Consider the following 14,858-nt stretch of genomic DNA (forward strand, 5'->3'; position numbering starts at 1 on the left):
GTGAGTGGTCAGGCACTGAGGAGTGCTGTAGAAGGAAGGGATCTGGGAATACATGCCCATAATTCACTGAAAGTGGTGTCACAGTTAAATAGGGACAGAAAGAAAGACTTAGGCAAATTGGCCTTCATCAACCAAAGTACTGAGTACAGGAGACGGATGTTTTGTTGACATTGTACAAGACAATGGTGAGGCCTAATTTGGAGTATTGTGTGCAGTTTTGGTCACCAACGTGCAGGAAAGATGTAAGAGATGTTGAAAGAGTTCAGAGAAAATTCACAAGGATGTTGCCAGGTCTGGAGGACTTGGGTGAAAGGGAAAGGTGGAACAGGTCAGGACTTTATTCCTTGGAACGTAGAAGATTGAGTGGAGATTTGATGGAGTATATGACAATTATGAGGGATATAGATAAGGTAAATGCAAGCTGGCTTTTACCACTGAGATTGGGCGGTACTACAACCAGAGGCCATGGGTTAAGGGTGAAAGGTGAGATGTTAGGCGCACATGAGGGGAAACTTCTTCACACAGACGGTCATCCGGGTGTGGAATGAGCAGCCAGCACAAGTGGTGCATGCGAGCTCAATTTCAACATTTAAGAGGTTTGCATAGGTACCTGGATGGTAGGGGTATGGGAGTGGGTAGTTTAAATAGTTCAGCACAAACCAGATGGTCCAAAGGGCCTGTTTCTGTGTTGTAATTTTCTGTGACTGTGACAAGAACCTGAAATAATACAAAAATTCACTCCAAGTCCTTTTAACAGCTGTGCAGACCAACCATTCATCTCAGCAGGAATTGTTTATATGACATTAAAACTGTGGCACTTTAAGTTAATAATACATAAAAGAAAATCCCAGATGCATGTCAAGAAAGACTATTTGCGTGAGACTGTTTCAGTTACTGTGGGGCCAGGCACCCATGCTGCTCAGCAGGAACAGGGAATAATACCAATGGAGAGAGTCAAACTGAGCCAAGTCACAGATTGGAGACGGCAGAAATGCCCCATTCTGATAGAGACAGGAAGAGCATCAGGGAATTGATGGTCATTCCAGATACCAGCACTGTGCCCAGTCAGAAGATGATTTCTCTCTCCAACTTGGGTTGAACCTCACTGTAACTGTGTGATACCAGATCAAACCATGGCAACTCAAGTAATCTCTTCTGAAATGTTGTCCTACACCGACTGATGGATTTTGTAAATCTTCTTACAGGTTAAAACGAGAAGGAATTTGTCTCCAGGAATCTCAAACACAACACGCCAGTTTTGCTGTCTCTGTCTGGATATTTAAGAAGTGGAGCAAGGGATTCAATCGGCCATCCTTCCAGCTCAGACTGTGGGGAGGGATTCACTCGATCATCTGACGGACTGGCACTCCCGTCATTTTACACAGTGGGAATGGATTCAGTCGGTTATCTCAATTCAAGGTACATCAGCAAGTTCACACCGGACAAGGCCATTCATCTGTTCTGTGTGTGAGAAGGAATTCAGTCAGTCTTCCCACCCTTGGACTCACCAATCAGTTCACACTGGGCAGAGGCTGGTCATCTGCTGAATTTCTGGGAAAGGATTCACTTAGTTATCTGACCTAATGGCTCACCAGCGAGTTCACACTGGGGAGAAACCGTTCACCTGCTCAGTCTGTGAGAAGAGATTCACTCACTCTTACACCCTACAGAGACACCAGCGAGTTCACACTGGGGAGAAACCATTCACCTGCTTAGAATGTGGGAAAGGATTCACTCAGTCATCCCACCTACAGAGACATCAGCGTGTTCACACTGGGGAGAAGCCGTTCACTTGCTCAGTCTGTGGGAAGGGATTCCCTCAGTCATCCACCCTACAGAGACATCAGCAAGTTCACACTGGGGAGAAGCCGTTCACCTGCTCAGTCTGTGGGAAGGGATTCACTCAATCATCCAACCTACAGAGTCATCAGCGAGTTCACACTGGGGAGAAGCCGTTCACCTGCTCAGAATGTGGGAAGAGATTCCCTCAGTTATCCCACCTACAGAGTCATCAGCTAGTTCACACTGGGGAGAAGCCGTTCACCTGCTCAGTCTGTGGGAAGAGATTCACTCACTCATCCAACCTACAGACACATCAGCGAGTTCACACTGGGGAGAAGCCGTTCACCTGCTCAGTCTGTGGGAAGGGATTCACTCAGTTGTCCCAACTACAGAGTCATCAGCGAGTTTACACTGGGGAGAAGCCGTTCACCTGCTCAGAATGTGGGAAAGGATTCACTCAGTCATTCAAACTACTGGCACACCAGTCAGTTCACAGTGGGGAGTGGCCATTCACCTGCTCAGAATGTGGGAAAGGATTCACTCAGTCGTCCAAACTAATGGCACACCAATCAGTTCACACTGGAGAGAGGCCATTCACCTGTTCAGACTGTGGGAAGGGTTTCACTTGGTCATCCGACCTACAGAGTCATCAGCGAGTTCACACTGGGGAGAAACTGTTCACCTGCTCAGACTGTGGGAAGGGATTCACTAGGTCATCCTACCTACAGAGACATCAGCAAGTTCACACTGGGGAGAAGCCGTTCACCTGCTTAGAATGTGGGAAGGGATTCACTCAGTCATCCCACCTACAGAGTCATCAGCGAGTTCACACTGGGGAGAAGCCGTTCACCTGCTTAGAATGTGGGAAGGGATTCACTCAGTCATCCACCCTACAGAGACATCAGCAAGTTCACACTGGGGAGAAGCCGTTCACCTGCTCAGTTTGTGGGAAGAGATTCACTCAGTCATCCACCCTACAGAATCATCAGCGAGTTCACACTGGGGAGAAGCCGTTCACCTGCTCAGAATGTGGGCAAGGATTCACTCAGTCATCCCACCTATTGGCACACCAGTCAGTTCACAATGGGGAGTGGCCATTGTTATGAATCCCTAGATTTTGTTTGCTGTGGACTGTCATTCTGAGAGAGAGAGAAAGAGTAAGAATGGAAATCAGTCTGACTTGCATCTTGTTCACATCACTCACAGCTTGTTTAGTTTTAACCGAGGACACAGACACTCAGAGTCAGACGGAGATGAAGGAGGAAAAATGGAAGGATCGGAACAAGGGAACCAGTGGCCAAGGGTCACTGTTTCGAACTTTCCTCTGCCCACAAGGGTGGGTCAATTATTGATTCAACATACGTTGAATGTGTGGTTGTCACCTCATTTGATCCATAGGAGTGGATCTGATTTGGGGTATCCTGTGAAGACCACTTATGTGTTAACCCTTGCCTGGGTGTGGTGTGGAAATTCACTTGAAGACGATACCCCTTGTGAAAAGTCACTTTTGGTGATAATTTGTATGTGGATTTGGAACAACGATGGATAAAATCTACAGCGACTGTTCTCTCGTTTTACCACCATGGATGCTGTGGAATTCAACGTTATTGCCTTCTCTCAACATTCACCCTGGATTGCAAATATCCCTCTCTCCTCAACTATTCTGTGGTTGAACTGAACTTTCATAGTTTACCATCTGAACACTCCAAGCCTTGAGTTATATTTACCCACATATATACACATAACACTGTTCACTTTTGTTTAGGACTCATTTCTAAAGCGTTACAGGGACAAAATTGGGGCCTGCATCCGATATAGGAAAAGATTTGGAGGCGTATAGATTAATTATCGATTTCATTGGAGAAATCCCTTTTGATTTATTTGTGTGTGGAAAATCAGCAGCAATGGATGTTGATAGATTTCTGGAAGCACCAACCTCTGAGGCATTAAAGGACACCAGAAGGATTGAATTGTTGAGTATTGCTAAAAGGTTAAAACTTGCTAAGGTGAAATCGACAATGAGGAGGTCACAGATGCAGAGGATAATAGCTGAACATTATGTATATGAGGGTGTGTTTAAAGTGGAGGAGTTGGAGGTGTTTCCTGAAAGTAAACCTAGTGAGCTTGGGCTCCCGTACAAGTTAGAAAAATTAAAGATGGAGGCTGTGGAAAGGCAGAGGCAGGTTGAGGCTGCAAAGGCAGGAAAACAGAGAGAAGAGGCAGAAAAACAGGAAGGAAGCAGAAGGACAGAGGCTGTTCGAGCTGGAAAAGATAGAGAGATTGCAGCAAAGGGGTCTAGCGTTAGACTCTGGCGATAAGTTTGAGGCCAGTCGGGAAGTTAAATTGGTACCTCCATTTGACGAGGCAGAGGTTGATAAATACTTTCAGTATTTTGAGAAGGTTGCTCAGGGTTTAAAATGGCCAAAAGAGGGTTGGCCTATTCTCTTACAAAGAGTAATTAAGGGGAAGGCTCAGCAAGCCTATTCTGCTTTGACAGTTGATGAAGCAGCTGATTATGACATGGGAAATAGGCTGTGCTCAAAGCTTACGAGTTGGTCCCAGAAGCATACAGGCAAAAGTTTAGAAATTTGAGGAAATCTGTGAACAGGACTAATATGGAATTTGCTTATGAGAAGTTTGTGTATTTTGACCGCTGGTGCACATATAAAAATGTAAATGATGATTTTAACAGCTTGAAAGAGTTGGTTTTAATTGACGAATTCAAAATGTGTGTCCCTGATGACATAAAGATGTAATTAAATGAAAAGGATGCTGCCACTTTGCAGGAGTCTGCTAGATTAGCAGATAAGTTTGCTTTAACTCATAAGGTTAAGTTCACCCAGAATAAGAGCTTCCAAAAGAGTAGCAGGGATAACCAGGGTAAACCAGAAATTAAAGCTGGGACTAGTGACAAGACTAAGGATGAAGGGAAGCAGTTGAAGGAGAAATATTCTGGTCTTCCTTGTTACTATTGTAAGAAAGCTGGTCATATGGTGGCTAATTGTTCTGTCCTGAAGAAGGAAAAGGAGGCAGTCCCACATGCCTGTGATCAGTATGTTGAAGCACCTATAAACCCACAGGGTTCTGAACATTCTGTTGAGGCTCAGTTAAGGACTGAGAGGTCTGACTGAGTTAAGAAGGGATTCGATCATTTTATGTCAGATGGGTTTGTATTAGTAATGGAAGGGTCAACACCGCTACCAGTGAAAATTCTTCGAGATACTGGGACTTCTCAGTCACTTATATTAGTTCGGTGATGAGACTGACACTGGTGAGGTAAATCTTATTAAAGGCATTGGGGGCAGCATTGTTTCTGTGCCATTGCACAAGGTAACTTTACAGTCAGGGTTTGTTTCGGGACCTGTTAGGATCGGATTATGCTCCAGTTTACCGGTGGAAGCTGTTACTTTGCTGTTAGGGAATGACCTGGCAGATGGTAAAGTTGTTCCTGCAGTGCAGTTGACAACTAAGCCAACCACTGACGACCCACAGATGGATTTTAACATTTGTCACAGTAACTCAAAGTATGGCTAAAAAGTCTGCCAATGCAGACGGTTCTGTGCAGCATGATTCTGATACCTCTGATTGCCAAAATCAGGTTGACCAGGATTCAGGTTATGATGACTTGTCAGGGACCTTTCAGCCTTCATTGTTCCAACAGGATTCAGGTAGTAAGTCTGATGAGAAAGATTTATCCCTGTCTAGGAAGGAGTTTATAGCAGAACAGAACCGAGACCCTGAGATTGAAGCTTTATAAGAAACATCTCTCTCAGATGATGAGATTAAGAAAATGTCAGTAGGGTATTATCTCAAGGATGGAGTGTTAATGAGGAAGTGGAGGCCACCTGCTATACCTGCGAGTGAGGAATGGACAATTATTCACCAAGTTGTAGTTCCTGAATTTTATTGGACTGAAATTTTAACTTTGGCCCACAGTATGCCCTTAGGTGGCCATTTTGGAGAGAATAAAACTGTAAACAGGATTATGAGAGAATTTTTCTGGCCTAATTTGAGGAAAGATGTTGTGACCTTTTGCAGATCCTGTCACACTTGTCAAGTTGTGGGTAAACCTAATGAGGTCACCCCAGTGACCCCACTCCGGCCTATACCTGCATTCGGAGAACCCTGTTCCAAATTTATAGTGGATTGTGTTGGCCCATTGCCAAAGACTAAAGCTGTCCATCAGTATTTGCTAACTATTATGTGTACTGCATCCAGATTCCCAGAGGCAATACCTCTCAGAAATATTAAAGCTAAAACTGGCGAAGGCTCTAACAAGTTTTTTACTTTATTTGGTTTGCCTTAAGAAATCTAGTCTGATCAAGGAAGTAATTTTACATCTGGATTATTCCAGCAGGTAGTTTATGAACTGGGAGCTAAACAAATTACATCGTCTGCGTACCATCCAGAATCACAAGGGGCTTTAGAAAGATTTCATTCTACCCTCAAAACAATGATTAAGACATACTGTGTTGAAAATGAAAAAAAAACGGGATGAAGGAATACATTTGATTTTGTTCACCGTAAAGGTTGATTTATACTTGTGCATTCGGGATACGCTGTATCCTACACCATAGGCCTGATTTAATTTTTGCGTAGCCCTACGCTGTAGCGAGCATGCGTAGTTGTGTCTGCATCGCTCTGCACTTCACCACCAAAACGCAAGTTGGCGGTGGGGTTTCTCTGACACTGTTGAGCTTCTTCGTGAGAGACATGGACGAGTAAATGCATTTCAAATATTTTCGGATGTCGGCAGGTAGATTTGACGATTTGGTTCATTGTCTCCAACCATTTATTTTGCATCAGTGTACAGACATGGCGGAGAAAAGCAACCGGAAATGCAATGCTACCAAGCGAACCAATCACAGTTGTTGCGGTCTGCATCGCCGCGACGCGTGAGTTACTTTTTTGAGGAGGTTCACGTTACCCTGTGGCGTAGGGTACAGCGTGGGGACGGCGTAGGGTACATAGTGCCTATGGCGTACACTTGACGCACAAGTATAAATCAGGCTTAAGAGAGTTGGTACAGGAATCACTGGGCTTTAGTCCATTTGAACTTGTATTTGGTCATAGAGTGAGGGGACCTTTGACCTTGTTAAAGGAACAGTGGATTGATGGGGATGTATATGTTAACTTGTTAGACTGTGTTTTGAAGTTCAAAAATAAACTACACCAGGCCTGTAGTCTAGCGAGACAAAACTTAGATTTCTCAAAACAAAGTGAAGTGTTGGTTTGATAAGCGGACCAAAACAAAAGAAAATACAAGGTGGGGGATAATGTGCTTGCCTTATCTCCAATGTTGACGATTCTACTTCAAGCGAAATTCAATGGACTGTATGAAATAGTCTCTCAAATTAATGATGTGAATTATGTTATTAAAACACATGACTGACGTAAACTAACACAGGTGGTACACATCAATATGATAAAGCCTTATTCTGGCAAGCAGGCACCATCGGTGAGTGTTGTCAAACATATAAATTTGACAGCCCTGAGAATGAAACAATTGACTCGTCTGAGACTTTTCACAAGCCAAACATGGTCCCAGTTAGGCTAATGAACTCGGTCGTTCTCAAAAACGTGGACAACAAGTTGGCTCATCTGCAGCCAAAGCAACAACAACAGCTGAAGGAATTAATTCTGAGTTTTAAAGTTTTATTTCCCAATGTTCCCAAGCAAACCACGGTCGCAGTACATGACGTAGATATTGGTCAAGCCAAACCGATTAAACAACACCCATATCGCATGAATGTAGAAAAGTGTAAATTGGCTGAGCAAGAAATTTAATATATGCTGAAAATGGTATTATCAGGCCTTCAACATCAAATTGGAGCTCACCCTGCGTTATTGTGCCCAAACTTGACGGTAGTGTTAGATTTTGCACTGATTATAGGAAGGTAAATGCAGTAACAAAAACAGATGCCTATCCTATCCCTAGGGTGGATGATTGCATTGATAAGGTTGGAAAAGGTAATTTCTTACAAAGATTGATCTGTTGAAAGGGTGTGGTGTGTTCCATTGACGGACTGAGGTAGAGAAATTTCTGCATTTGTGACACCTTCTGGGTTGTATGAATACAATGTTTCGCCATTTGTAATGAAATATGCTCCAGGAACGTTCCAGAGAATGATTAATTCTGTAATTCAAGGGTTAGGACACACAGATGCCTATATTGATGACTTAGTCACAGGGAGTGACACTTGGGAAGAGCATATCTCTGCTGAAAAGCTGTTTGACAGGCTTTCCAGGGCCAACCTTACAGTTGACTTAGCTAAGAGTGAATTTGGCCATGCCACTGTGATCTGTCTTGGCTGTGTTGTAGGTCAAGGCAAGTTGGCTCCTGTGCAGGCAAAATCCAGGCCATTTCTGAAGTTCCTATTCTGACTGTGTGATGAAGGCCCGTCACTGATTACAGATGTCTCATGGCACACTCAGTAAAACACTCAAAGGGTCATCCACACACATTATTCCCTCTGTTATTGTGGTGAGTGCACGCGTCACAATAAATCAACAGTCACAATTTTACACTCATCCCCAGCAGTAATAGGTATGAAAAAAAGAAACACACTATGTCACAGCTTTATTATCTCAGGTGAATTTATTCATAGTCATCTTTCCAATAAGTGTTTTGCTGAAGTGTCATGATAATCTGACGTCTCTCTCCTCCACAGTCACTGGGTCTGAAACAGAGCTGCTGCATAGAGCTGTCTTATATAGAGGCAGCAGCAACCTGCACAGGTGTGCTGATGGTGGAGGATACCATCTTTACCTGGGACAAGGGTTATGTTACCTAATTACTCATCTTGTGGTAAAGTTTTGGGGTTTATACAAGTTATTTAACCGGGAAATGGTGAATCCTGTGATGAAGTATATGTGTTTATTGTGAGAACTGGTGGTAGAGTTTCAGATTGTGTGAAATGGAAGATAATTGAGTTAATTAGCTTTTGGTTAGTCTCGGGGGATTGGCTTAGCTGTTATAAGCCTCAGGTTACCAAGGCTTTGGGTCGTTTTTTTTTCTGTTTAGTCTGAGGGTGGCTGTTAACCAGACAAGTGACAATTGCAAGCTGTGTGTGTGTGTGTATATATATATATATATATATATATATATATATATAATATAGTATTTTTTTTTAAAAAATTTCTTGTTTTCATGTGGACATCCAAGTTTTTGTTTCTCCACTATTTTTGTAAATAAAAGCACCACAATCTATTTTTGCCACTCAAGCCATCTTGTTATTTTTCTTAGACAGTTGACCCACAGTTTTTGTGACAGACTGGTAAGAAGGCTCTTGGAAGGTTTCTGGGAATGGTTGGATATTATCGTAAGTTGTGTAAGAACTTTCCTGATATCGCTCTTCCTCTGACTAATCTCCTGAAGAAGGGTGAAAAGTTTGTTTGGACCGAGACTTGTCAGGAAGCATTTGATCAATTGAAAGTTATTATTTGGGATTAGGCCAATCAATGTAGTGTCATCAGCAAATTTAATTAACAGATTGGAGCTGTGGGTGGTGACACAAGTCATGGGTGCACAGAGAGTAAAGGAGGGGGCCAAGGATTCAAGCCTGTGGGGCATGTGTGCTGAGGGTCAAAGAGACAGAGGTGAGGGATCCCTCTCTTACCACCTGCCAGCCATCTGACAGGAAGTCCAGGATCCAGCTACACAAGGCAGGGTGAAGGCCCAGGTCTCTGAGCTTCTTGTCGATACTTCACAACTTCGTATGGCTAAAGCTCTGCCCATGACTGCAAGGAACTGCAGAGAACTTTGGTCTCATCTGGAAACATCATAGAAACAAGCCTCCCCTCTATGGACTCTTCCTACACTTCCCCTGCCTCGGGAAAGCAGGCCTTGTACTCAAAGATGCCCACAACTTTGGACATTATTGCTGCAAACCCAAACCTCCATCGGGGAAGAGATGCAAAAGCCTTAAAGCGCGTACCACCAGGCTCATGGACAGCTTCCTGTCTGCAGTTCTAGGCCAAATTAATGGTCTCCAGTCCAATAAAATGGACTCGACCTCACAATGTAACTCGACGTGACCCTGCCCCATATGTCTATCTGCACTGCACTTTCTCTGCAGCTGTAGCTCAGTACATGATAAGTCCCCATTTTAATTGTGTGGAAATATTAGACAGACTGAGCTTCTGCTTTGGAACCACAGAGGGAAAGTTAACTGAACTGATGAACACCAATAAATAGAAAAGGCTTCAATCTCGCATTACGATCTGCGGTAACTGGGATCAGGTGACCGGTGGTGGGTCTCCCAGACCAATTATCAGAATCAGGTTTAATAGCACTGGCTGATCTTATGTAATTTGTTGTCTCTACAGCAGCAACAGAATTTAATTCATAACAATAGATTTTTACCTTTGATTTAAAATAAGAATATACATATTAAATAGTTAAATTATATAAGTAATACAAAATAAAATTAAAATGTAATACTGTAAACTACTTTAATTGTGTGGAACTATTTGACTGACTGGGTTGTTGCTTTGGAAATTCTGGAGTGAAGCTGAACTAAACTGTACACATTTATGAAAAGCTCAGATAAATACAAAAGGCTAAGTTCTCATATGAATGGGTCAGACACCCAGAAACATTGGCTGCCCTTCAGCAGGTAAAAACAGTGGAATGAGGCCTAGTCCCAGGCCTCGGCCCAGTAGTTATGGTCTGAGGTCTGGGACTTGGTGAGAGTAAGCATTTGGCACGGGCTAGAAGGGCCGAGATGGCCTGTTTCCGTGCTGTAATTGTTATGTGGTAATATGGAAACATGCTGAAAATATTGCAGAATAAAACATTGTCCACCCACAACGAGAGGACATGACAGATCCGGATCTCACTGCCTTGTCTGAACGGGCGAAAGATGAAGTTACACGTACACTCCAGCAGTGACCGGCAGATGCTGCAGATCTGCAGGAAAACGTGAACAGGAAACGGGATCATGTGCTGGTGGAGGGTCTCCCACCTGATCCGGTGACTCTGCTCTTCGCCCCTCACACGCTGCCCGAACCATCCGCCACATTTCCCACATCATTCCATATTTACACCAGATACATTTTTACTTCTTCCCTCCAAATCGTCCCTGTCCCTTTCCCTCCACCCCAAGGTCACAGAGTCACGGGCTCGATTCCCATCCTCGTCCAACACACAATTCAGACCCAAACCGGAAATATGCAGGTTTCATTTAAATCCGTCCATGTTTGTAAACACTCATTTCTATTCACATTCCTCCAGCCTCACTGGACAGGAACACTGAAACATCAAGTGAGAAACAGGAGGTGGCCATTCAGCTCCTCTAAGATGATGGCTGCTCTCCCATCTCAGCCACATGTTTCTGCCCGATCCTCATTTCCTCGATACTTTCGGTCTCCACACATCTGCCGGCCTCTGTTTTATGTGAGGACAATCACTGAGTCTTCACCACCCTCTGTGGTGGGGATTTACAGACATTCACCACCCTTGGAGAGGAGACATTTCCCCTCATCTCAGTCCTGGACAGTCCACCCCCTTTTTCAGAGACTGGGATCCCTGGTTCAGCCGGTAATGATGTTGTGCATTTCAATGTGTTCACCTCTCAGTCCTCGATTCTCTAAATGAAAGGGTTATCGCATTTGATCTTTCTTCATATGATGACCCCACCACTCCATATTCCTGCCTTCCTCCTGTTATCCTGATGCTAGCTCCCAAGAAGAAATTAATCTCTGCATGAATACACTCAATGACAGCCTCCATCACCATCTGTGGCCACTAATTCCACTGACGAGTCACCCATCTTCATCGCGGTTTGAAAGGGAAGCTTCTTTATTCTGAGGCTGTGCTGTCAGATGACAGACTCTCTAATTAGTGGAAACATCCTCTCCATGTCCAGTGTATCCAATCTTTCCAGTATTCAGTAAGTTTACCACCATCTCCCACAACTCCACTGAACACAGGGCTAACAAATGCTCCTCATACATAAAGCCCATCATTCCTGAGATTATTTGTGAATCTTGTTAGCAGCAAATGTACTGAAAGCATCTCCAGGAATAACAGGCAGATTGGTATCAGAATAATTGACAGGGAAGAAACTGTGTTTTTTCAGTGTTCAGCTATCACTGAACGAGCGCCTGTGCACAGGTCCATTTCCAGGACACTTTAACCATTCCAGGGTGAATTTAATAAAACGAACCCGGAATTACTATAAACACTCAGCAAGTGAGGAGCAACTGTGGGGAGAGGAACAAAATTAACAATTCAGGTCCACAACCTTTCGTCAGAATGACTTCAAACATTTTCCGTTTTTAGTACAGATCCCCAGCTTCTTGAGCTTCTGTCGAATTTCCACTGCCTGATAGACAGGTGACAGTGAGGAGGAATTTCTAAACACAGATTGAGCCCTGAAACCTCGGGTCCATTTTTACTGTTGTAAACACAGAACAGCCCTTTTAATCACTGCCTCTCCCTGTGAGGATGGAATGGGAACTTGTTCTCTCCTCAGATTAACAGTCATTGCTTCGAATCCAACTCCAGCACCAAACATCTGATCCCAGAACAGGAATATTCACTTATGACCCCACAAACCCAGGCAGCGTGAACCCTGGGTCCATTTTACCTCGGTAAGCAACTGTGAACCAACATCACAGGCAAGGCCACACAGCTGAATCTGCCACTTACCCACCCCGAGAATCTCAAACATCATCCCCGCGTCTCACACGGTGATTTGCCACAACCAATATCCAGCCACCCAACTGGAAACATCTGCTTCATTGAGGAAGGGGGAACAACCAGGGCTCAGTCTGGTGAATCTTCATTGCACTCTCTATAACAAATACTCTCTAATCTCTTTGTTAATCCTCTATGGAATTAATTTCCATCTTCTGCAGCCCCGTGTTGCCCCAACCACTCACCTCCCACCCCCGTCACTATTTCCACCTTCCCACCTCCCCCTCACCTGGATCCACCTCTCACTCCCCAGCTCTTGCCCCATCCCTACCCCTCACCTCTTTTCTCGGACTATTTCCCGTCCACTCTCAGTCCAGAGGGAGGGTCTCGGCCCGAAATGTTGACGGTCCATTTCCCTCCACAGATGCTGCCCGACCCACTGAGTTCCTCCGGCAGTTTGTTCTTTGGTCTGTGTGACCCGTGTTAGTGTGGGGAGCGGGATTTTACACCATATTCCCGGTACAGTCTCAACAAAACACAAATAATTGTCACTTTGCCCGGACCATCGGCCCCGCTTGCAGGGCAACAGTCTGCCGGTGTTTGCCCCCCAATGTGGTGAATCGCCACCACCGTGGGCTCAGACATTTCCACAGATGAGCCCCTCCTGTCCCCACCGGGACAAACATCCTGTCCGCCCCCTCTCTCACCGTCTTCATCCTCTCCCTCCCCGGGGAACCGGCATCAAACCGACGGGCCGAGCGGTCTCCTCCTACCTCTCACCGACACATCAGACTCCGGCCGCAGGAGACGCTTCACAAACGCCCCAACTTCCCTCGGAGGGAAATGGAAATAAATCAGAAAGCGGACATTTACTTTGACGGTTGTCCCGCCGTGACGGAAAGTTCGGGAGACGGAGTCAGCGGGGGTAACGCCCTCTCGGTTAGTCCGCCTTTGCTATTGGCTGGAAGCAGTGATTGACATCGCCTCGCACCATTGGGAATAGCGCAGCGCGTGACTCCTCTGTTGACAGCGGTGGGGGAGGGTCTGGTCACGTGATTAGTAGCCCGGCCGTTAAACCGACCAAGCTCGAGCTCACCAGCGCGCGGGGCACAAAAGGCCCCGGATGATCGGTTGAGGTGAGAAGGGGTCTCCGGGTTGGGGGTCTCACCGGGCGGCGTTTTCAACACCGACTTCGGGTAGTTGCTGTGACTCCGGACTCCGTGACCCGCAATCCCGGGACAGTCCTGCTCTCTTCCCTCTCTCTCAGCCCCACCATCCGTACACGGGCCCCGGGGAGCTTCCGGCTGATGAGGGAATGGGAACCGATGGGTCTCTCAGACAGAGCTGAGCTCCAGCTGTCTAAATGCAAGGATCGGGAACTCGGAGAAAGGGAACAAAATCTTTTACATCAGCTGTTGTGAAAATCACCTTTGTTCTGCCTCCAGTCACAAACAAGAGAAAATCTGCAGATGCTGGAAATCCGAGCAACACACACAAATTGCTGGAGGAACTCAGCATTAGTACTCTTTTCCATAGATGCTGCCTGGCCTGCTGAGTTCCCCCAGCATTTTGTGTCTGTTGCTTGTTCCACCCCCTCTTGTTCTGGACTTTCTACCCGTGAGAACATGTTTTGTCCCACTCTCTCTGGGTACATAATGATATCAAACACCTTTGCCCTGGGCAACAAGTAGCTTTCACATCACAAATGTGCCAGACTCCAATGAGACAGACTACTGCCCTTCCCTTCATATTCATTGGCATTGCCATCACTGAGTTCACCACCGTCAGTCACCTGGGGGAGGGTTCAGGGGAAATATTTATGTACAATACAGAAACTGGTGTTACCTGTGTGTATTGTGGTGATGCAAAAGTTACTGGAGAATTTGCAAGTGGGAAGAAGTGGAGTGATATTTGGAAATCTGACTTTTAAGCGTCATTTAGCAAGCAAATGACACATGGACTGTGTGCAAAAGCTCTGGCAAGAAAATCCATCATTACCTGTTACAGGCCTGCAACTTAGGTTGTGTGAGAGTGCAGATGAACTTAAACAAACCCAGAGGAGATCAAAGTTCTTATAGACAGTGATTTGATAGCTGTTAAAATGAATACCTCTCTATATAAAATTCACTGTGCACATGTGGAAAAATTGCATAATACAAGCTTTATGTGCACACTGGTCATTACAAATTTGGGGGGAGATTGGTGGGAAGGTGGGGAGAGCTCCGGTGTCCCTGATGCCATGACGTACAAGATGTGCATCCAGCTGCAGCTTGTAACCCTGCAGTTTAAGGAGTTGGAACTTGAAATGGATGAATTCTGGATCATCCAGGAGTTGGAGGGGGTGATAGATATGACATGAAGAGAGGTGAGTTACACCCAAGGTGCAGGACACAGGAAACTGGGTGAGAGTCAGGAAGGGGAATGAGGTTAAATA

General features: G+C 45.1%; 1 protein-coding gene across 1 annotated transcript in view; it reads left to right on the forward strand.

Moving 5' to 3' along the window:
• LOC140208557 (uncharacterized) overlaps positions 1–14,858 on the forward strand; it is a 28,255-nt gene that overhangs the window by 6,322 nt on the left and 7,075 nt on the right. Inside the window, 2 exon segments of the mRNA XM_072277305.1 lie at positions 1,206–2,872; positions 4,945–4,948. Of these exon segments, the coding sequence (XP_072133406.1) occupies positions 1,584–2,872; positions 4,945–4,948 (1,293 nt within the window). The 5' untranslated portion in view covers positions 1,206–1,583.

This window comes from Mobula birostris, chromosome 13 (genome assembly GCF_030028105.1).
Source record: "Mobula birostris isolate sMobBir1 chromosome 13, sMobBir1.hap1, whole genome shotgun sequence".
Lineage (NCBI taxonomy): Eukaryota > Metazoa > Chordata > Chondrichthyes > Myliobatiformes > Myliobatidae > Mobula > Mobula birostris.